Source organism: Penicillium waksmanii (assembly GCF_028829765.1).
Source record: "Penicillium waksmanii strain IBT 27052 chromosome Unknown utg000007l:1.0-4314555.0:1.0-4317578.0, whole genome shotgun sequence".
Lineage (NCBI taxonomy): Eukaryota > Fungi > Ascomycota > Eurotiomycetes > Eurotiales > Aspergillaceae > Penicillium > Penicillium waksmanii.
In genome coordinates, this window is record NW_026643253.1 from 1,638,000 (window position 1) to 1,660,768 (window position 22,769).

The 22,769-nt window shown below is 50.4% G+C and overlaps 5 protein-coding genes across 5 annotated transcripts; 1 reads left to right on the forward strand and 4 right to left on the reverse strand.

Moving 5' to 3' along the window:
- Positions 1-5,789: 5,789 nt before the first annotated feature.
- Positions 5,790-6,482, reverse strand: N7481_007431 (regulator of G-protein signaling domain-containing protein; the record flags this gene model as incomplete). Its single annotated transcript, XM_057266650.1, has 1 exon — positions 5,790-6,482. One exon carries the CDS (start codon positions 6,480-6,482, stop codon positions 5,790-5,792), a length of 693 nt encoding a protein of 230 aa, XP_057120851.1.
- Positions 6,483-7,962: 1,480 nt separating this feature from the next.
- Positions 7,963-11,825, reverse strand: N7481_007432 (aminophospholipid-translocating P4-type ATPase NEO1; the record flags this gene model as incomplete). The annotated part of the gene is made up of 2 exons (XM_057266651.1): positions 7,963-9,935; positions 9,998-11,825. The coding sequence occupies 2 exons, from the start codon at positions 11,823-11,825 to the stop codon at positions 7,963-7,965; spliced, it is 3,801 nt and encodes a 1,266-aa protein (XP_057120852.1).
- Positions 11,447-18,655, forward strand: sec16 (COPII coat assembly protein SEC16; the record flags this gene model as incomplete). The annotated part of the gene is made up of 7 exons (XM_057266652.1): positions 11,447-11,800; positions 12,444-13,235; positions 13,282-14,717; positions 14,764-15,092; positions 15,182-17,995; positions 18,047-18,356; positions 18,409-18,655. 7 exons carry the CDS (start codon positions 11,447-11,449, stop codon positions 18,653-18,655), a joined length of 6,282 nt encoding a protein of 2,093 aa, XP_057120853.1.
- Positions 18,656-19,262: 607 nt separating this feature from the next.
- Positions 19,263-20,633, reverse strand: N7481_007434 (checkpoint protein HUS1 family protein; the record flags this gene model as incomplete). The annotated part of the gene is made up of 5 exons (XM_057266653.1): positions 19,263-19,289; positions 19,351-19,427; positions 19,512-20,337; positions 20,418-20,536; positions 20,591-20,633. The coding sequence occupies 5 exons, from the start codon at positions 20,631-20,633 to the stop codon at positions 19,263-19,265; spliced, it is 1,092 nt and encodes a 363-aa protein (XP_057120854.1).
- A 213-nt stretch (positions 20,634-20,846) lies between these two features.
- Positions 20,847-22,417, reverse strand: hxkB (putative hexokinase; the record flags this gene model as incomplete). The annotated part of the gene is made up of 3 exons (XM_057266654.1): positions 20,847-21,686; positions 21,752-22,188; positions 22,252-22,417. 3 exons carry the CDS (start codon positions 22,415-22,417, stop codon positions 20,847-20,849), a joined length of 1,443 nt encoding a protein of 480 aa, XP_057120855.1.
- Between the last annotated feature and the right edge of the window lie 352 nt (positions 22,418-22,769).

Genomic DNA, 22,769 nt, shown 5'->3' on the forward strand with positions numbered 1-22,769 from the left:
CCAAGTGGAGAAGTAAATATCGGGAGAAAACGAAAAAGAAAAAGTCTAACAGGTTGGAGATCGCCTCCACGCATCATTCCATCTGGAGAGACGGGATGGGATGCCCCCAGCAGCCTCTTTCTCCGTATGGAGACGGATTCTAGGTAAACTCTGTCTCGCTCTCCGTGTGGAGAAAGACCCAGTCGGTCAGCCGAGCCAACTACGGGAACGGTCGAAGCCGGGGATCGGGAATGGAGGCGAAAAAGGGGGGGAGAACACAGTGCGATGCAGGGCTTCAATAATTGTTCACCGGTGACCCAACAAGCCCTAGCTGCCCAGGAAAACGAGGGGAAATCTCTCCATCTGGAGAGGCTGGCCAGGGAGTAGTTCAGAATGTGGAGGAGAACTACCGGCCCGGGGAATTCGATGGGTTGTGGTCGGGCAACTGGACGAATCGCAGGGCAGAAAAGCTTAGAATGGCCCTATTCCCAAGGTTGCAACGCACATCAAGTCTGTGCCCCTGTGGCAAAGAATGCTTGAACGCAAGCCACCAGACTCTACTTCTTTAATCTTACTCCCATCCACGGGCACAGTCGGGATCGCACTTTTGGAAAATTCCCGGCTTCCCGTATTGATATTCAGTGAGACTCGGCCCTGAGTGGATCTTGGCGGTGCGGATGAAGACTTGGCCGAGTCCCCAAGCCGATGAAAGGGGATCCGCAAGCCGAAAAAAACACGGGCATCACATGGACTTCCTTTCGGACAGTCTCCGGTTTTGTGAGTGAGTATGGGGGGGTCTTCTCCATTCGCTTACGCAGCGAAATCAAGAGTTGGGGTTCGTCTTCCCCATGGAGACTCTCCAGTACCGTCATCGGCGACACCTCGGCGAAATATGCACCAGTCAAGAGGCGATTTGGGGGTGTGGGATGGAAACTGATTCCCGATTATGGTGTGTACCTGGATGAGTATCTGACTATGACGGGTCCCTGGACCATACTTTTTTCGGGTTCTTTTTTCGCCCCAGTCATGGCGTCGGGTGAGAGGACCGTTGCGGGCTTTTCCCGTGACCCGAGGTTGTTATTCGTCGGGTTGAGGCTTGATGTGGATTTCGAGGACAAACAACAAGGTTGGTGTCGATACTGGCTGGCCACTTATATTGATGGTTTTGGGATGGAAGTGGATGGAGATGGGAAATCCCGGGAGGGAATGGAGATTGCATGCCATGTCATCCCACGCCCAAGGTTGGTGATCGTAGTCAGGTACGGTCCCTGTTTGGTCAAATGATTGTTTACCTCTTGACAATAATTTGGGCCCGGACTACTGAGTTCCCTTGATTCATCTTACTTGTACTCTATTCTCCTCATACGTCAGAAATAAAGCTTATACCGCGGGATCCTGGTTTCGCCTCCATTTAGGTTTCACAAAACTGAATTTGGCTCTAGTAAAATTAAATCGTAGTAAGTTCACGGGTTTCATTTAGCGGGGTGCGTTAGTGGCGGCTTGAATATAGCTTATACAGGCGAGGGTCCCCTTTGTGGCTTAGTTCAGTTGCTATATATACTTAAAGTAAATAATGAGACATGATCATGGAGTGCTGGTACTTCCATCACAGTATCCCTATTAACTGTCCAAATGTGCTCATACGACAACGTGGCGACCTACATATGTACGCTCGGCACATGATAAACTTCAGAGAGAAAGGTTCTATTGTGGGCTATAGAAGAGCATACAGAATCCGGAAAACTCTTGGGGACGGACATCGATCGAGTCTAATGAAATGCCTTTTCCTAGTGACATACGACCCAATTCCCGGGATATATACTATACAAAAGTGATTGGGCATAGTTCAAGCCTCATGGGCTTGAGTAGAAGGCCTGCTGTGCTGTGGTTAGTAGGACTCATGCGCCAAAAAAAGACTGGATATTACTTCATGCCCTGGTGTCAAGGGTCATCCGAATCATATCCGATGCCAATGTACTACCTAGGACTAGGTGATGAGGACACTCTCTAGCCCAATCTCCAACCTATTTCTTTGACTTTACTGCACGCACGGGCTAATGCCCTTTTCTATTTACCTTGAAGCCTAAATGTAACCTCCTGGTGTTATCCGTCGAAGATTTTGGTACCAACCTCTTCTTTACTGTAAAATCGGGATCATCCTTCTAGGCAGCTGTACAATCATTTAGCGAATGTATGTTGAAGTTACATAGGAACTCTAAAAATGCATGTCATAAAATCGTCAAAAATTGATCATCTGACCATAAAAAGCTAGTCTCCTTAACTAGAAATGTAAATCCACGACTTGTGCAATACTGAATACACGATCATCAGACACATTTTCCACTGCAGCTAGTCTTCAACAGTTCCAACTTCGTTCCTGGGTGCTTCAGTCATGGGTGTTTCGTTGGCAGGCGTTTCGCCCACGGATGTTTCGTTCACGGCTGTGGTCTCAGCAGCGGTGGTAGTAGCCGCGCGGAGGCGACGACTAGATCGTCGCCGGCGTGCACTTGCCCGTGCTTCCTCACACTTTGTTGATACGCAGAATCGACTAACTTGCTGAACTTTTCGTATCCCCATGTAAGGTTCTGGAGATAATCGCCTGCCAAGTCACGCAAGTTCGCTCGTCGTATGGGCTATGCCATGGACCTCAAGACCAGGGGCAGTATTCAAGAGAGGTCCTAGTTTTCACTTGCAAGATAGGTGTAGGAAGAGCTTGACGGGTTGAACGACTCAGAGCGACGAATCTTCTCGATATCATCGTCAATGCTTCTGAGCTCTCTGAGGACCGTACGATAGGCCCCCTCGATATCGACGATGAGTTGACGCTGATACGCAACTTCGTCCTACCCATAGGCTGTCAGTAATTTGATTTGAATTGATCAAGCCGAGTCTTGAAGTCTTAACGCTTTGCCATACTGCTCATGAACTGGGGACTTGTGATCCATGGTTGGAATACCAAAGGTGCATCCGGTCAGCGTAGCAGGTAGATCGCGAGGATTACCGTCCATCGTGAAAAAACGCAAAGTCGAATATTGGAATGCTCAGATATGTATTTTCGAGATGAGAAGGACACAAAAGGAAGAGGTATGATAGCAGGGGAGTGGAAGCGGTCAAGGTTGATGAGGTTAAGTATACCTGCAGTGAATAAGGTAAATAAGTATGAAAGTGAAAGAGTGAAAGTGGGTCGCAGATTCCAAGGTTGTTCAGGCAGGCACCAAACGCCCACTCCCCAATAGTCTGTTTTGGTAGTATATACCATTGCAGATAGTTGTACCTAGTGAGGAAGGGGAGCTTAAAGAGATCACGCTCTAGGAGGGCTGAGCTAGCTGAGCAGCACTCATAAAACTGTCTCTGTGTAGGTCTGTATAGGTCCACAGATATAAATTGAAGCCATAGACCCCTCTAGTTAACGAGTATAGTAAGCTCAAGGTATCAAGGCATTGAGTCTCAATTATGTGTGCTTGTCGGGAGTCTAGCTCACTTATAGTTAGTATTGTTCCAAGGATGGGTATTCCAATATTTACACCCCTTGGAAACCTTGGAAGCCTCCAGGGCTTGGAGGCCCAACGATGTACTAGTAATAGCAAAGCCCAACTCCCAAGGTCGGAGCTTACGTGCAGTCCAATAGAATAAAGGATCACCGTACTACTATTGGTAGCATCGAGGCTCTTGCCTTGGTATGCTCAAGCGCCCGTGTCCGCATGTTACTACTATAAATACTACTACTAGTAACGCACGAGCTTTCTTCAAGTTGCAATGGGCGCGCAAGCTACCACCACAAATGCCACCACGCTGTTACATACCATTGGGAATTTCTGCCGCACCGATAACTCAAGAATTCCAGCTAAGAGGGAGGAACTTGAAGCAACAATCCCAAGACCGAGCAAGTAATGACGTCATATTCAAATACGAAGAGCCGCATGACATGTTACATTCAGAGTAAGTTAGAATGACAATAACAATACAAAAGCTATGTGAAACTCGAAAGTAGCTTTGTTTAAAGAGATCAGGTTTCCCTTTTGACTTGTGACATGCTTAAAGTTCTACAATTCGCAGAAAGTTCCTAGCTTATACGAGGTGCCAAATCGTATCAAATGGACCAGGTTCCTTTCTCCTCAGCATGGACATTGGTCATGGCACGCTCATCGCCATGTGGGTTACATTTGGTGTTGCAAGTCTTTCATTCTGGACTCGCATGTTGGTCCAAATAATCCTTGTGAAGCGGCTTGGAATAGATGATTACTTGATGCTGGCGGCCTGGGTAAGTACTAATATTCCGAGGTTACAAGGCTTGTTTTGACAAGTCGTGATATAGATTCTACACACTGTATGTTGTGCGATTAATACAGTGAGCATTCGATGGGGCCTTGGTCAACATTACGTTGACCTTAGTCTAACGAGCTTGGAAGCCGTTGTCAAATACCATTGGCTGGCATTTCCTTTCGCTGCGCTCTCGCCAATGTTAGCGCGTATATCCTATATTGTTCTTTTACTCTCGTTACTTGCATTAATATCACAGCGCCGTCGGCAGTTCGTTTGGATTTTAATGTTATTGCAGATTGTCACTAATATCACCTTTATAATTTTCGCCTTCTGTCAGTGCCACCCAGTTGAAAAGCTCTGGAGCTGGACCATACCCGGAAAGCGTTGGCCAACAAAAATATTCAAAGGATATGCTTATTTTCAAGGAGGTGTGTATACGTTTTCATTTTCTTATGTCTGTCGAGCTCGATAGGCTAATTTATATATAGCGATCAATAGTTTCACCGATCTGTCGGGGACAGTCTTGGCTGTGACAATCACGTATCCTCTTCATCTGGAACCTGCAACAAAAATTGTGTTCATGGTGATGGCTTGTTCGAGTATCTTGTGAGCAGGATCACATATCCTTGTTTGGAGGCTCATAAATTCCCCTAATTCTCAGCCAGGGCGACCGTCGGAAGCATTATGAATACCATTTATGTTCAAGGCTTGGGGACACAAGATCAATCATGTATCATAATGTGCCATTTATGCAATGAAGCCAGCTGACCAGATTTTAGATACTCTCTGTTTTCTAGTTATTTGGTATACGTGAGTTATCCGCACCCGCTGCCCACTGCTGCCCAAGTATAACGTTGACTGGAAATAGGGTTGAAATCAACATCATTATCATCACGACGTCTATTCCTAAGCTTACGCCTTTGTTCGTCAAGACTCATCGGATTTGGCAGTCGAAATTTCATATTTCGAAATAAAGATCGGATCTTGGGCGTTCCACCGTGTCAAACAAATAATTGAGAAACCTGAAAATGGAGTAACTTGCATCACTCTCTCTTCGAGTACCCTATGTACATGATCCATATACCATCTTCATCGATTACTAAGTGATGAAGATGGTATTGGATGCTATGGGATGCAGAAGGGTTATGTATTGAGAGGCTACTCCAATATATGACTCAAAGGCTGTCAAGTACCACAAAATCCTTTAGCATAGCTGCTCAGCGAGAATAACATCATTGAAGTAGGATGCATGTTGAACAGGGTCCATGTCCAAGTTACGAAGCCTTAAATCGGTATTCGTATGGAAACTTCAATTTGCCTGGCCCAAATAACATTGCTTTGGGCTATATAAGAGCAGAAGTACCTGCCAAGCCACAAAGTACTAAGTGTGTTATGCTACCAAAAAACTTGAGCTCGTTTAAGTAGACTTAAGAGCTGACAAACTAGTGGCAGTACTAGGGCTCACAAGTTTTTTTATAGGCAGCAAGGGCATAGCTTGAGGCATTTCACATATGTTATCTCGGGAGAGGGCTTATCATGTCAGCCCATCAACTCCAAGGCGGCCATGACCAAGACTTTCCAATAGTCATAAGAGATGGGCGCTTAGATTTAGCTTGTCCTGGCTCCATAGGCTGACCATCCGAGTCCTTGGATAAAGTTGAAAGGAAAGACCTGCTGCTTTCACCCGATGCCCTCGACGCAGCTTCTTCGTAAATATATGTGGACGCGCTTTTCAGAAATGAATCGAAAATTGAATCCTCTATCAGATCGCGAATGCTTCTCACAGCAAGATCAAGAGTCTCGGGCAAGGGTGGTGTCGAGATCATTTTGTTTTGCAGAAGGTCATCACGTACCTTGACAGGTAGATTGACCTCACGCTCTGCTCCGGGGAAAATGTACGTCTCCAGTAGAATCTGGTAGAGAAGACTTAGGTTGATATTTGTGGGATGGTTGCCAGTGGGTGTCACAATGGAATCCTTTGCCGGCTCAAGTAATGAGCTGAAGTGTTCGCGATATCGCTTCGCTTCGAGGATAAATTCCAATGTTTCAAGGCAATGGTTATGGGAGAGGTAGTTTGTGAATGCGCTAAGGGTGTACGGCGGAGGTGCAGTATTATTCAAGACTTCGTCGAGCGTCGGACGCCAAGCTACTCTGTAGGACTGAGATCGAAGGTTCTTTAACATGGTCGGCTTTTTTGTAACATCTATTGACGAGTCGTCCGAGTAGGAACTAGGAGCCATTTCAGGAGTTGTCAAAAAAGAGGTTTATGGCTAGTTGAGATGCTTAAGACGGCTCCTACAAGTAGTATGAGTAGTAGTAGGTCAGTTGGATTGTAGAACAAACTTGTCTTAAAGATTGCGAGATCCGAAATAGTGGGATTTCAGATTTCTAAACGGTCTACTTGGGCGGTAACAAATGAAAGGTCTCTCGTGATGTTCTAGGCCGCTCGAGGCTTAACGTGAACCATGAGTGTATTGCCAGTCGCGACTAGCCTATCATGCCCAGATAGGAGAAATCAAGTGACCAATACCGCCAAGAACACTCATAGTAAAGAATTAGACACCGCTAGGCTGGTTCACGACACACGTGGGGTTATCAGCGGCGGCCCTTGCAGTGGGTGATAGAAGTGGCTGTCACTTCCTCCACTCTTCGATCCGATCATTTCCAAACCTTAATTACCAAGAACCACCGGTACGAGTGCATATTTGGGATTTCCTGGAGTAGTGTTACCTGTCTCATGACGTATCAAGACATGAATAATCAGTTCGAAGTGGCCAACCCAAGTGGCCACTTCGAATTCAGCGCCCAATCTGGCCGCCTCGAAGGATAAGCTTACTGCATTCATGATTTGATGATCAAGGTCACCAGAGGAGAGTGACCCATGGCACAGATACCAGACGCTTACTCGTTGTAGGAAGCTTGCCATTCTGATAATAACTTCTCCTTTCAGCCCGTATATTAGAAACAATTAGTGTTAGAGCACTGGTGATCATTTGCGGACCGAAATCCTGACGAATCAGTAGGACTGGTGCAAGTGACCTAGATCGACGTCTAGATCTATCCAACGTGAGCTTAATCGCCCCTGTCACTAGCTCATCAATTACCCCTAGGGTCGCCATGCCTTATCTGGCACGTTACGATCTCAGATCGTATGCAAGCTCAGAGGTGTCCCCCAGGCTGTCTTATCTCATTTTAGGGCACTTTTACCGATAATGTAAGACCACCTGCGGGCACAATGGATTGTAATATGGATAGGTGGCGAGTGGGTTTCATATCCCTGTCCCCTGGTGATGATGTCACAGTGATTGTGCGGTCATGGCCCCAGGCCCACGGTACGACGGATTCATACTAGTTAGTAGGACCAACTGGGGTTTATAGTATATGTTCAGTGGTTGAGACCAGGCTAAACCTCAAGTTCAAGTTCCAAGTAGAACTTACATACATACAGTAAAACCACAACTCCGAGTCTATATTCTATATGAATGAAAATGTATTCAAGTATATCACCACAATAACAGGCCAAAGAAAATGATTTACGCTTCCAACGCCTGATACGCTTTGCAACAAAGATGATGCTCGGTGTGGATATACAGAGGACAGCAGCCGATTCGATTCAATTCGATCCGACCGAGTCAATGGGTGAGGGGAGGAACGAGGAACAAAAAAGAATGCCAAAAAAAATTACAAAAAACCAATACCAAAAGTCTAGAACCCAGTCCCCTAACCGCGGACTTTCCGGTAGCTTGGAGGGCTCCAGGACTGTTTGATCAATTTGACAGCCCACACGGGAACCAATGAGACGGCTAGTACGGCGAAGACGCGCCACAACCAATCGACAGTGATCACATAGCGTAGGTTGAAGTAGTCACCCAGGAAAGGCACGCTGCCGATGTATAGAAGTAGAGTCCCGATCAGGCAGAAGATCATCACAGGGTGCCAGGTGGTGATTGCAATGGCGACCATGCCCAGCTCATTGAGCACGAGAGCCGTGAACGAGACACTGATCAAGCGGGGGCCAGTAACGGTCTGGAGCAGGATTTGCGAAAGGCCTTGGATGACGGCACCTTGGTAAATGGAGATCAAGACCCAGCTGAAGAATGAGCGATAGCTCAGGCTCTTCCCCGTTTTCAGTTCCTTGTACAGTTCTGGGTAGAGGTTGGCGAGTCGCTCATCCACGTCGCGATCGAAGACTAGCGAGAAGACAGGTGCATTGGTATAGACAGTTGCGTAGCCGATCATGAGCCAGTTGATGAAGAGACCCTTGGGATCGAAGTGTCCAGCAATGCTGTACATGGTTTGGCAGACACTGATGATGAGACCACGGTGCATGATGAACTGCGCCAATTTTGCAGATCGCTTGTATGAGTTGCGGCCGTGCCAAACTAGGAGCTTGGTCAAGTGGTGGAATTGAGTGATGCTGAAATCAGCGGCTAGAGAGGCTTGTCGGCCCTCTTTACCCACGATACCGATTCCAACGTCAGCGGCCTGGATCATAGACACGTCGTTACCACCATCGCCGATACAGCAAACGCGTTTCTTGGTGTGTTGGCGGATCAAGGTGGCGATTTCTGCTTTCTGCGTGGGCGAGCAACGACAAGCCACCACAGCTGGCAGGAGGACGGCGACGGAGATGAAGGCAGTGCGGAAGTGGCCAAGCATTAGATTGAGTGACTCGCCGTCAATCAACAAGCAACAGTCAGTCTTGTTGCGGAGGAAATCTAGGGCTTCCTGGGCAACAGATTTATCCGTAACCTTTTGTACCGTATGAATGTATTGGCCCCGTGCAACCAACTTTGCAGAGATCGCGACACATCGTGCTGTCTCAACCTTGTCTCCAGTCAACATCCAGATTTTCACTCCGGCATTGCGCATCAATTCTAGGGACGACTTGACATCTCGCTGAAGACGATCTTCGACACCCGTTACCCCAAGAAGCTCCAGGTCCCGTTCAAGATACTCGGTCACAACCTTAGCCACGCCGATATCACGGCCCTGGAAAGACATGGAAGCCTGCTTATAGTTGGCGGAGAATTCTTGGTATTGCGATAAAGAAAGTCGCTTGCGTCCAACGACGAGTGTTCGTAGACCCTCGCGAGCCATGTTAGCAGTTTCCTCGTCAAGCCAATCATTCGCTGCAACAATGGAGGTCATCACAGTATCGGCGCCCTTTTGATAAAACCAGATCTCGGGTTCATTCTTGGTAGATGTTTCGAGGTCATTCTCATCTTGCTGGAACTCGACAATGATACCCATTCGCTTGCTGTCCGATGTGAAAGGGAAGACATCGAGAATGCGGACGCGAACAACAACCTGCTTGGAGTCGGTGGATTCGAGAACAATGCTTTGACGATCCCGATAGGCCACCTTCAGCCCAACCTCTTCCGTGTAGCGAACGATGGCGATCTCATCCGGGGATGATGCTTGATAAGTTGTCACTTTGCGTCCATCCTCAACCTCCGTCGTTGGTGTCACGTTATGGCAGACGGCAAGAGCCAAGATGATGTCGCGAACTCGGGAGCCAATTTCTCTCCTGGTGCGGGGTGCCGCTCCTTGGCCAGCTTGAGTACCAAAAACAGTTGATGGTGTCGTCAAGATGTTGCCTGCAAAACCTTGACGAATAAATGATCCGACTTCGTCCATTGCTTCGTTAGCATACGAGACGGTGCCAACATGAATCTTTTTCAGTTCCATTTCTATAGTCAGGTTAGATTTAATCCGTGGGTTAAAATCTGTCCGCGGGGGGGGGGGGGCTTGCCGTTTTGAGTCAAAGTCCCAGTCTTGTCTGAGAGTAAGTATTCGATTCTTCCAAGATCCTCAGGGATAGTGCTGGTCCGCACGACGGTACCCGGGATATCCTTGTCTCGCTCGATGAATCGACCATACACGGACTTGGCCATATCCAAGTTGACTCGCAGACTCATTGGGATGATGGTTGAAAAAAGAATCAGATAGATCATGATTGCCACGTACCACACCTTATCGTTCGTTGGTTCAAACCCTTCCAGAGCGACCAGCACTACGGATAGAGTGAGCGTCACCGCACATAAAATTTTAGTGAGGTTGTTGATCTCATATTCCAACAAGCCCACTTTCGAACGAGATGGGGAAGTGGAAAGAGCGGCTCGGGTTTGAGAGCCGGTGTAGATGATCGCGGCATATGTAATGGTGTTGGAGGCGAGGACAGTATTGGCCCAGGCGGTATTATCGATATTCAGAGGTGCAGAGTTGGAGTTATCGTTCTCGCCATCCGGAGTTCGTCCACCCTGAGGCTGTGAAGCAGAGGCCTTGTTATAATGGGCATCGTAAAAGCCCGTGGGAGGGCCCAGTTCGATCGTACCGACAAACTCGTTGACGCGCTGATCTGGAGGACTTGCGGTAATCTTGAGCCGGGTAAATTCGCTGAAAGAGAGTGATTGGGATAGGACAGAGGGTAAACGGAGTTTCCAATCAGTTTCACCGTCTAATTGGTCGGTTCGAATAAAGGTATCGCTGATGGAAGAAGGATTTGCTGCATTTGACGAATCGGCAGCGGCCGAAGCATCGGCGGCGGGCTCGGATGATCCCTGACCCGATTCAAGAAGATCAGTCGATACTTCGGGGGCATCTTCATCAAATGAGCTTGGGCGTTCCGTATTCGAATCATTCGAGAGGCTTTGCAGGATCACAACATCGGCGGGAAGACGTTGGTTCTTTCGGACTTTGAGAACGTCTCCGACTTTCAAGTCGCGAGATTTCTTGGTCACTTCCAACATATTGGCTCTGTCCAAAGACAGAACGGTAAACTCTTCAGCATTGGCCTCCGCATCCCGCCGGCGCCGGCCGATGTCATCGAGGGCTTCTTTACCCAGAGATATAGATACCACAAAGGCCAAAGGAGCGATGTAAGAAGACATGTACCCAATACGCAGCACTGGAATGATCTGTGACAATGCGACGAGGAGGAAGTAGATGTTGAAAAAGAAGGAGAATTCGTTGTAGAGTGTCCGAGGAAGGAAGCTCCAGGGGGTATATTTGGCATTCGAAATGACGTTGGGCGGGTATTTGGTTGATTGGTATTGCCCGACAAGCACATCACGAGGCGGTTTGATTGTATCGTCATTGCCAGATCTGCGGAAGCGGTTCAAGGTAGCTTGGAGGAAACTCGGACCACGGAGACTCGGAAGGCGTAAACGGCTACCCTTTCGGACAGGCTCATCATCGTTAAATGGGCGGGCCGAACCACGGCGGTCAAGCAGAGGAGCATCGTCGTCGGTCATATTTCTGGAGCTACCGTGTGACTGGCGCATTCCCTCCTCCGCCCGATCTTCCTGTAACAGCGCATCCGTATCCTCATCTGGCTCCCTGTGACCGGAGGGACTCCGCTTCCACCGACTTCCGACGCCAACGCGTAAATTCCGCAGAGCAATCCCTGGGCCATAGTTCCTTGTTCGACTCGTATAGTCTCGGGATACTCGCGACGATTGTTGTAGCGTGGCGCTGGGATCTAGCTCCTCGAGGTCCAAGTCGTCGTCATCGGAACCCGAATAGTCGCCGGGATGATCGGACTGTTGTAGCGGGTGTATGTATTCGTGTGAGGAGTTCATGATTGATGGTACCCGGGGGGCGTATCCACACTAGATCATGAACTGAAAGACAACAGTGTGGTGATCAGTAGATGTAGGATCATCTCAGATAGTGGGTGGAGTTGTTGTTTCAAAGTGCCGCGCAGGCCATAGTGCTGAGGAAACGAGTGTGGAAACAGGTGGAGTAGGCGGCCAGTAAGGAGGGAAGAATGCAATGGAGGCCACTGTGTGTCCTAATGTTGTAACCTGAGCTTGTCAATATGAGAAGGAGGTCAAGCAAGAAGAAGAAAAAAAATAGGTGAAGTGGTAGCGTGGATGATCGCCCGTGACTGTCCGTGACTGCCTGCGCTGCCCCGTGCAATGCGTATGCGCGGTCTGACCGCCTTCCCCCTTGGGATTTATGGTTAAGGTGTCTTTTTGGGAACGGAAGAATAATCCTCCGAGCCAATCAAATCGGGCGAAGCGCAACGCAGCGGCGAACGGAGCAAAGCAGCAGCAGAGCAGATCGGGGCGAAGTGTTTCCTTCCTACTTCCCTTCCCTTCCCATCCCCTTCATTTCATTGTTTCTTCCGGCCCCTCCCGTTCTCGTGATTCCTTTGTTTTCACCCTTTTACGTTTAATGGATTTCTAATTTGAAAGAGCTCTAGAGTTCGATCTGTGTTGGGGTTTGTTGACTCCAACGTCACGGGAGACGTGTCAGGTTACTCGTACTCCTCCCCTCTGAACTCCCCGAGCGAAGTTAAACTCCTCATGATACCCAATATAATGGCGCAAACAATATCGCCATCCGAGCGAGACGCGGAAAGTTGGAATCCAGCCCTCCGTCCGGACTCGAGTAATCATCACCCCGAGTCGGTCGCATCTACCGATGCGTTGTCGGATCTCCTGGCCGCAGATAACGCCAAACAAGCTCCCGCTTCCGATGTCAAGTCCCCTCTCAGCGACGATAGCTTTTCCGCATGGGACATGCCCATCGATGTCAACCAGATGCCATCCATTGACACCGCCGTGGAATCCACAACAGGGAATGCGCCGGCGACTTTGGATACAACTGGTGTGGATAATAACCCGGAGGTGAATGGCATCCCGGACGCCGTCCCTGTCGAGGCGTCAACATCGGATGAGCCCCAAGACCCCTTTTCGCAAGGCGCTGAGACCTCACAACCTCAGCCTGATCAGCCACCAGCTCCTTTAGTTGAAGTTGCTCTCGCTGTTGACGCTAAAGAGGCTATTCCGGCCCCGACCTCCGATAATACCGAACCTGAGCAGCCCCAATCGCAACCCGACGTGTCAGCTGTCTTTCTTCCCCAGGTTACCGAAACGAGAGAAGTCGCTGAGCCAACCACAACCGCCGAATCCCCTGCCGAGCCTGAGTCTTCGTCAATCGATCCCAATCCCGTGCAGCCGCAAGGTGACGAGCCGAGCGTTGCCGTCGAGCCGACCTCTGAGCCCGTCGAGCCGGTTGCTACCGTTACAGAAATCCCCGCCGAGCTCGAGTTCCCCCCCCGCTAACGAAGAGGCCGCGGAACAACTATTCCATACCGAATCGACGACCGTGGAATCGGTTTTCAACTCCCACTCTCAAGAAGACCCCACTGCGTCGTTCTTCGACGATATCGAAGGCGCCCAAAACAGAGCCAATCAAACCCCCGGACCTTGGGATGCCCTGGATGATAAGGATACCGGCGCACAGCCAGTTGTTGAGACACCAACTCAAGCTGCTGAAAGTGCCCCATTGGCAGTGGAAACAGCGTTGGAAGAAGAGCCCACAGAAGATGACGATGCTTGGGGGCATAATGCTCCTATCGATGTGGACTCCGACGGAGATGACTTCTTTAACCAGCTGAAGACTCAAACAAAGCCTATCTTTGGACCTCCGGAGACAGAGTCAAGATACGAGGAGGGTGTCCCCTTGCTTGATGAACCTTATTCTCCTATTTCCCCGGTGCAGGAGAAGATACAGGAGACGCCGCAGCAAACCTCCGTCGACAACTTGTTTGACAAAGATGATGAGGATGCGGAAGGATTCTTCAGTTCCGCGCAGAAGCCAGAGCCCAGTGTTCCGCGTTCGCTCCACATCACACGTAAAAGCACCTCGCAAGTAATGGATTCCTCCATTGGATTCCACATCGACTCTCCAGTCAGTGACATTTCGGCCGCCGCACAGCTCGATAGTGTTCTCAATGCTGCATCATCTGATTTTCCTGCATCGCATGTCCAAACAGAAGGTGGAGAACCATCAGAGGAGGATCTTGCCGCACGCTGGGAAGCTGAACTTAGTGATATGGGAGAGGATGACATAGCGGCGCGTTGGGAAGCGGCACTGAGCGATGATGATGAAGATATGTTACTGGGGGATGATGTTCAACTACCTACTGGACAGCAAGTCGCTCCACAGGCTGCGGTTGCTTCCCTAACCAACGCTGGACCGACTGGCTTGAACAGTCCCTTCCAGACACCACAGAGTCAAGCTCAACCCCGTCCGATCCCCGGTGTATACACTCCACACCAACCGACCACGGGCGATCTGATGTCCGGACTCCCGCTTCCAGGAGCTCCTCCTCAGACGAACTCTTACTTCTCCCAGCAGCCTTCGAACCCCGTCGCAACACGGGGAGAAAGCTATGCCGAGCAATCGAAGCAAGGTTACAAGTCACCCTATGATCTCCCCGATGACTTGTCTCGTCCTCGACGGCCAGTAGCGACTCATAAGCCTGTTCCCCCGAAGGTGGAGAATATGCCGCCGCCTTCGAGCGTTGGTGTGCAACAACATGCAGCGCCTCCCTCGATGCCATCTGCGCCGTCAGTCATGGCTCCCACGACTGCACCGGCTGCTCCCCCGCCGGCACCGAAGAACTTTTACGAAGAGCTTCCCTTACCAGCTCCCAGATCTCGCCCCGCTAGCTCTGGGCGGTATACTCCCGGTCCCATCGCACCTGGTCCTGGTCCGACTGGACAGCCCCCCCATGCCACCACCACAAAATGCAAATATAATGGCTCCACCCCCTGCTCCTCCTTCTAATATACCCGCTGCTCAATCCTCTTTGCAGCTTCCGGAACCGATTGACCCGTATTCATCTACATTGGCGTCAAGTGCGCCCGCTGGTCCTAGTGCCGCCTCTAGATATTCTCCGAAGCCTCCAGGTCTCCATCCGTCCGCGAAACCGCCTTCGCTACCAAGATACTCACCGGCGCCTCCACCCTCAGCACCCGCCGGGGGGCGCAGCCGCTACGCATCTCAACCACTATCTGTTCCTGGGCAGCAGGCCTCTCTACCATTCCAGCCCCGTACATCTAGCCCCTTGGCTTATCACGAAAAGGTGTCGTATCAACCCGAAGTGGGGCAACAACATCATATGCCACCCCCATCGCTTCAGCCATCGGTCGACCTGTCTCCCCTCGTCAGCGCTCAAGCATCGATCAAGGATCGCCCTACGCTCCACAGTCACTCAACGAGCAGGCGAATGCGTTCGCTCCCGAGGCTGCCAGCCCCCCAGTTGCTCCCCATCAGGCTCCTCCAACGAGCCGCTATGCGCCAGCGGAGTATCTTAATGAGTTTGCCAATCGTGTTGCGCCTAGCCCTACCCAAACCCAGGCTCCCCCGCTTCCGAGTCCTACTTATGCCCCGGCTGTTTCGGCTCCTGCTGCAGCTGGACCGACATCACCCCAAGCGGTTGATTCGCAATTTGCTGCTCCCCGCAGGTCTCAAACCCAGTCGCCTGGTCAGCAGCTTACCAGCCCCCGCTCGTACGTGCCGTCTATAGAGCCTCCTCTTCCACGTCCTGCCTCGGTTCATGGATCTTCGTCGCCAACTAAGACGTCAAACCCCTACGCACCCGCACAGCCATCTATAGCGAGCCGGGCTCGTGCGATGTCTCAGCATCTTGCTTTCATCACTCCCGTGGATGGGCAGGAGCAGGATACTCTTCAGCGGTGGAAGGGAGCCCCGATATTCAAGTTTGGATTTGGCGGAGCAGTGGTTTCGTGTTTCCCCAAACACATCCCACGTTATTCTGCTGGTCAAACAGCACCGATGATTAAGCCTAGCCCGGGCGAACCCAGGTTTTCTCAATTGAACCACTGGTTGCCTTCCACAGACACTATTGTTCAACATCCTGGTCCTCTCAAGACCAAGGCGAAGAAAAAGGATGTTCTGGCTTGGATTTCAAGCAAGGTTGCGGCTTTCGAGAATGAGGTCTCCCCAGACTTTGATCACTCCGATTCGGATGCACAAAAGCGCCATGATGAGAAGATTTTGCTGTGGAAGGTTGCCAAAATTTTGGTTGAGAACGATGGGGTTCTAGAGGGATCGCCTGCAGTTGAACAATCTCTTCGACATGCTGTCTTCCCCAACCTGCAGAGCCAAAACTCGGATAACTCGTATGGAGGCACATTTGCAAACTCAGGAAGCCTGAGAACACTCAACAACCCCCCACAATCAGATGCTGTCGATCCTCGCTGGATGGAAGATTTGCGCAATGACTTGTTCCTGGGCGAACGTGAGAAGGCTGTCTGGGGCGCCGTTGATCGTCGTTTGTGGGGGCACGCCCTGATCGTCGCGTCAACCATGGACAAGTCGGTGTGGAAACAAGTGGTGCAAGAGTTCGTTCGACGTGAGATCAAGTCAACGACAGCCAATTCCGAGTCGCTTTCAGCTCTCTACGAGATTTTTGCCGGAAACGTGGAAGAGAGCATCGATGAACTGGTTCCCCCGTCTGCGCGGGCTGGCCACCACTTGATCCGTAAGGCTGATGGACAAGGAGCTTCCAAGAACGCCCTTGATGGTCTGGACAGCTGGAGAGACACTCTTGGACTTGTTCTCAGCAATCGCAGCCCCGATGATCACCAGGCATTGCTCGCACTTGGGCGTTTGCTCGCATCCTATGGCCGAATTGAAGCTGCGCATATTTGCTTCATGTTCTCACGGGGTGCTGTCTTCGGTGGTGCTGATGACCCCCAGGCGAACATTGTGCTCCTGGGTGCGGATCACCAGCGCCATCCTTGCACACTGCTCGATGAAGATTCATTCCTCCTGACCGAGATCTTTGAGTACGCCACATCTGTTCTTGCAAGCTCTCCGATAGCAAACCTGCCACACCTCCTGTCATTCAAGTTGCTGCATGCTAAGCAACTTGCCGACCGAGGTCGCAAACCCGAGGCACAGAACTACTGTGATGGAGTCGCGGCATCTCTGAAAGCCACCACTCGGCCTTCGCCATATCACCACCAATATCTGTTTATTGAAGTAGACGAGCTTTGCGCACGTCTCCGTCAAATCACTACCGACGGTGGCTCATCCTGGATTTCCAAGCCAAGCATGGAGAAGGTCTCCGGGTCCGTGTGGGCTCGCTTCAATAGTTTCGTTGCTGGCGATGAAAATGATCCGGCATCAGCAGGTTCAGGCAAGGCCGGGGAAGTCCCAGACGTTGGCCCCTTCGCTAATATCGCGGGAACGCCAACTGTCAGCCGGTCTCCCTCTGTGTCGGATCTGTATGGATCGTACCCCGGCGCAGGAGCGCAGCCAATCCCTGCCGCTGGTCCCTCGCGGTACATGCCTTCATCGAACCCGTACGCGCCCAATGGATCGCCTGAGCAGCCCCGTGGAAGATCATCCATGGATTCCCAGCGCTCTGCCTCGTATGGAGGTATCTCGTATGGCCAACGTCGGAGCTCGCAGGATATTTCATCCCCTTCAGCCGATACTCAAACATTTGCCGGGGCGATTTACGGATCTCCGGGTGCTGCTACTGGTTACCAGCCTACTCCTCCCCAGTCGTCCTACATGCCGCTTGCCCCGGTTGAGGAAACATCAGCCACCCAATCTCCCGCAGATCCGGCACCGCCTCCTCAATCGGCCCTCAACGGGCTCTTCTATCAGCCTCAAGGGCAGGAACCAGCCAACCAGTCACCATACTACCAAGGACCCCCTGGAATGCCGCAGCCAGAGAGCAATGGGTACGTGCCTCCCGCGACCAGCTCTAATGCTTACGAGCCGCCTTCCTACGCTCCCGTTATGAGCTTTGCTCCGGAAGAGACACAGGACTCCGCCGAAGAAGAGGCGCCTAAGCCCAAAAAATCCTTGATGGACGATGAAGATGACGGGGATTTGGCTGCTCAAGCCGCCGCTCTGAAGAAGGCTGAGAACGACCGTAAGGCGGACGAAGCTTTCAGAAAGGCCGCTGAAGAAGATGGTATGTTCAAAAACCGCGACTCTTCATTTCTAATGCTAACCCATGCCACAGCCAAGAAAGATCAACAAGGCCCCAAGAAGGGGTGGTTTGGTGGATGGTTCGGAGGTGCCAAGAAGGAAGCCGAACAGTCAGGCGGCGGCGGCGGTGGTGGCGGCGGCCCTATCAGGGCCAAGCTCGGCGAGGATAATTCATTCTACTATGACAAGGACCTGAAGAAGTGGGTGAACAAGAAGGACCCTGGCAGCGCCGAACCCGTTCGTGCTACGCCACCTCCTCCCCGCGGCTCGGCTCCTCCCAGTCGCAATGCCAGCTCCAGCAGCATGCCTCCACCCCCCAATGCCACCGATGCCTTTTGCTTCAGGTAGTCGTCCTGCATCTTCATCCAGTGATATGCCACCTTCACTTTCATCTAGCCCAGCTTTCTCTAGCCTTGGTGTGCCCCCACCAATGGGCCCCTATGGCAGCCTGCCGCGGTCCGTCTCCACCGGTGCTGCTCATCCAACCCCACCTGGCAGCTCATCCGGGCCGCCTCCTCGTCCTTCATCATCTTTGACGCATGCCAGCTCTATTGACGACCTCATCGGTGCCCCGCAAGCACGGAAGGGTAACACTGTCAAGGGCAAGAAGAAGGGCCGCTACGTCGACGTGATGGCCCAATAATCTGCCATTTCGGCACGATGGTTTTGGACAAAGCATCTCGACTAGCTTTGGCAGTCAGATGTCTAATTTATTTTTTATTCTGTTTTCCCTTTGTTTTATTATGTCCTTATGTCCCTTTCGCGTTTTACTTCCCCATGAATCCCCATTTCCCCCAGCGCCTACCCTTTATAATAGATCCATCACCCCCTTCCCCAGCATCTTGTATGTGTTCTGTTTTGTCATTTGACGGACACATTTCTCATGGCGTTTGCACCTTGAGCCAGCTTCCCATCGCAAGGCTTTGCACATATCTTGCTTTCTGCTGCTCTTGCAATTCTCATCGCTCGCGAAGCGAGGGTGACGAATGTCTCCTTGCATTATGTATACATACCACCTTTCTCCCTTGCGGCTATACCGTGATTCATTGTGCTAGTTTGTTGGTGGTTTGTTTTGTTTCTGCATGGGGCTTTACCCCATGTCTATGTCTTAATAACGATTTCTGGTAAAGCTGAAGCCAATCTGCTTTTGATTCTATAAATAGTGATATCGTAACGTTCGTAGATATAATGTTATGAGTGAAGGGAATAATAAACTCCAGAGTGCTATATGTAATGTGCTTTTTTGCTCATCATGCTGCGAACGAGTTGATGTAATACTAAATCGAAGCGTCAGAAAACTGCCACACGTCTTTTGTTGGATAGACTGGCTGAACGTACCGTCAAACACGACTCTTCGCCATTCCAACTGCCAGGTAGGTAAACATAAAGCACGAGAGCCGTCTCATTGATAAAACCTATTCGGTCCCGGTGCCAGTGTTAGCTATCACTCTCCAAGGAGGATAAGCAGGGGAGTGAAAGAGAAAAAGGGACCAACTCACAAGCAACAACCTTCGGACTAAGCCGTCCAACACTCAAAACTCGACTCCAATCCTTCCCATCAATCCGCACCTTCGCCCAACCGGATTCATCATCCTCGCCGACACCCCGCATCCGCTCACTCGGCAGCTGCGACAACTGCTGCTCCGAAATATGAGCCGGGTCAAGAGGCGGATTCACCAATGCAGACCAAACACTCGCAATCCTTAACTCATCCGTCACAATGGCAAGTTTCAATTTACCATGCATGTTGGCCGATAATTCCAATTTAGGGCCTGAAGATGATGAAAGTCCTGATCCCGACGAAGGCGCATTCGAATTTGTTCCCGTCGCCGACGAGTCCACTGCCCCCACCATCCCCGTCTGCTGGGATTTACTCTTCGAATCCGTAGAGGCAAGTTTATTAAATCGATCCGAGATACTCTTCAACTGCGCCAACCCGGGTAAAATAATATGAACATCCGGGTCCGGACAGTGCGGTTCATGTAGCCCATCGACAGCCGACTCGTGCAGGATTTTAATAGGAATTTCCTGCGTGATGCGAGTTTCGCGTTCGCGGGCTCGTCGATCTCCTGTCACCTCGCTAGATTGGTCTGCATGCTGGTCTTGGTCTTCGGTGGCTAGAGCCATGTTTCCTTCTGTCCAGTCGGTTGATAGGACTGTTAGGGCTAGGAGGGGCATTTTGTCCTTTTTTGTGAGGCGGAGTTGGGATTGGGCGGAGCCGAATGTTGAGCGGAGGGCGCGGTTTAGGTTTGCGATGTTGATTTCGATGTTTATTGCTTCTGAGTTGGATTCCATTTCGTAGGTGTTTTCTTCGAAGATTGTGTCCTGTTGTCTTGGTTAGGGTGGGGATTCGGGTTGAGGCTGAGGTTGAAGTTGAAGTTATATGGCTCCGCTGTTACACTTACAACGGGGATCTGAGCCCATACTTGGGTGCCTTGGTCTGGGATGATGGTGAAGCGCACCACATCGTACTCCAGTCGCATCCAGCATACTTTGCCGAGGGAGGAGAGCGAGGCCGTTAATTCTGTTTCGGGGGGTTTAGTGTTGGACATAGCAGAAATTGTAGACTTTCACAAACTTGAGAAGGTCTTTGTGTCCTTTAATTGCGTGCGGAAGCGCATTTTGGCGTGAGAGAAGTCGATGTGGGATGTTGATGTTGATGGAGCGACGTGCAGTCGAATTCGCGGGGGACGCGACGGGCTTATCTTATCGCTGCCACTTTACGCGGTCCCGTCCTTTCTACTTTGCTTTTTAAGGTAACCTTAACCTTAGGTTGATGGCAACTTCAACTTCAACTTTCAGCTCTTTCAACTATAATCCAATCTATTACCAACTTATAGAATTGTGGTCTTGATCTGTTCGACCTTATTCAAAGCCAACGATGCTGCCAATGCTGCTCCCACACCAGATCCATCTTCAGACGCGTTTAATGCAATCAGGTCAATCTCCCCCACCGGCCAGTCAAGAATATCACGAAGACCCTGACTGGCACGGTCTTTGAAACCGCTATAATTATTGAAAACCGACCCGTCAACACCAACGTGGCACTTTTTGGTATTGTTCTTCTTGCAAATGGCCGCAATGCCACAGGCATAGAGTCGCGCCGCACGGGTTGCAATCAACCCAATCAAATACCGGCAAACCTTCATCTCATCCACAGTAGGAGAAAAGCTAAAGTCATCTTCGAACTCTTCTCTCATAGCATCGAGCCCTTCGGAAATGTCCATTTCAGCGATGGAGAGAAAGGTCGCATCGATGGCATAGTTCTGCCGAAGACGCGTGATATCCTTGTCTTGGAATAATATCCCCTCTTCGTGCAGCTTGATCATCACTAAGCGCAGCATTTCACCGATATATAGGCCAGACACCATTTTCTCATAGAGCTGAGTACCAGGGCGGAGTGATTCCGAGTCGATCTGGTGGTCAAATGGGGTGAAGGGCAGGATTTGGCGGTCATTGTCGAAGGCGCCGTATTCGGTGTTGATGATAACTTTTGCGTCCTCTGGAAGTCCATAATCTTTCAATTTGGGGACTAATCTGCATTCTTCCATGTATGCGGCGTTCGTACCGGTGCTGAAGATGCTGCCAACTTTGACGTGAGGATCACGGTAGTGCGAGGCGATAAGGGTCCCGGTTGTGTCGTTGATCAACGCCACAACATCCACGGGAATATTCTAATCGATGATCAATCAGCCGAACTTTCTGACCCAACCATCAGGCAAACACGATGCCAACTCACCTTTCTCGCTAACGCAGCTTCCAGCTGAGGCACCACGTCCTCGCCCTCCACGCCCGAGACGTTGAATTTCTTCGTCCAGCGCTGCAGTACTCCGCTTCGAATATTCTGTTGGTCGACTGGAAAAGAGAATGTGAAAGCCAAGGGCACGGGGATATTATCTTGAGACCCAGTGGGATTCTCTTTTAGAAAAGCCTGCAGGCGATCCGCAACAAAGTCCCAAAGCTCCTCTGCTGTCCCAGATTTGACCTCTTTCGGCAGCTTGAACTTCCTCTGCGTCTGCTCGAAGTCCCTCTTTTGTTCTGATAGAGTGACATCACAAATGCGCAGATTCGTTCCGCCCATGTCCAGCGTTAGAAATCGTCCCGACTCACGACCGCTGGGGTTACTCCTAACCCATGTGACGTTCATTGGCTGTATAGAGTCAAGAGAGGGAACCGCTGTGTCAGTGACATATCCGGAAATTTTCTATGGCATCGTGATCAGGCTACCCACAATATTACCCCCTTCTATGGTCAATCCTTTCTCAAGCTCTTTGACAAAATGTTCCGTGATCTTCTTTAATTCAGCTGCTTCTAGAAGAAACCAGTCCTCGAATTGCTTGAGATTTCGGGTGAGATGCTCCGGGACGCCCTCCAGGATCTCAGGGCGATAGCGAAAGCTCGACATGATTCTTTCGGCTATGCTTGTGGTGGGGGAATCTGTATCTTTTGAGTTCGGCATATTTCATTGATAAAAGTAGAAAATCAGAGATATCCCGCGATTGTGTTGGGGGAAGCACAGTAGATCCGACAACGCAACGATGACCACATAATGACCATACTCCTAAATAACGGAGTAAGCAAATAATGCAGTTTTATTAAATGAACATATCTCTCCATTGAATTTATTGAAAGCTGTCTCGCAATTTTAGTCCTGTGGTGCCGAACCGCTGCCTCTAGAGGTGTAGGCTGTTCTGTGGCCGCAGTGGACAGGCGTTTCAAAGCATTTTGCGGAACAAAATCATCGGCCTACATTGGCC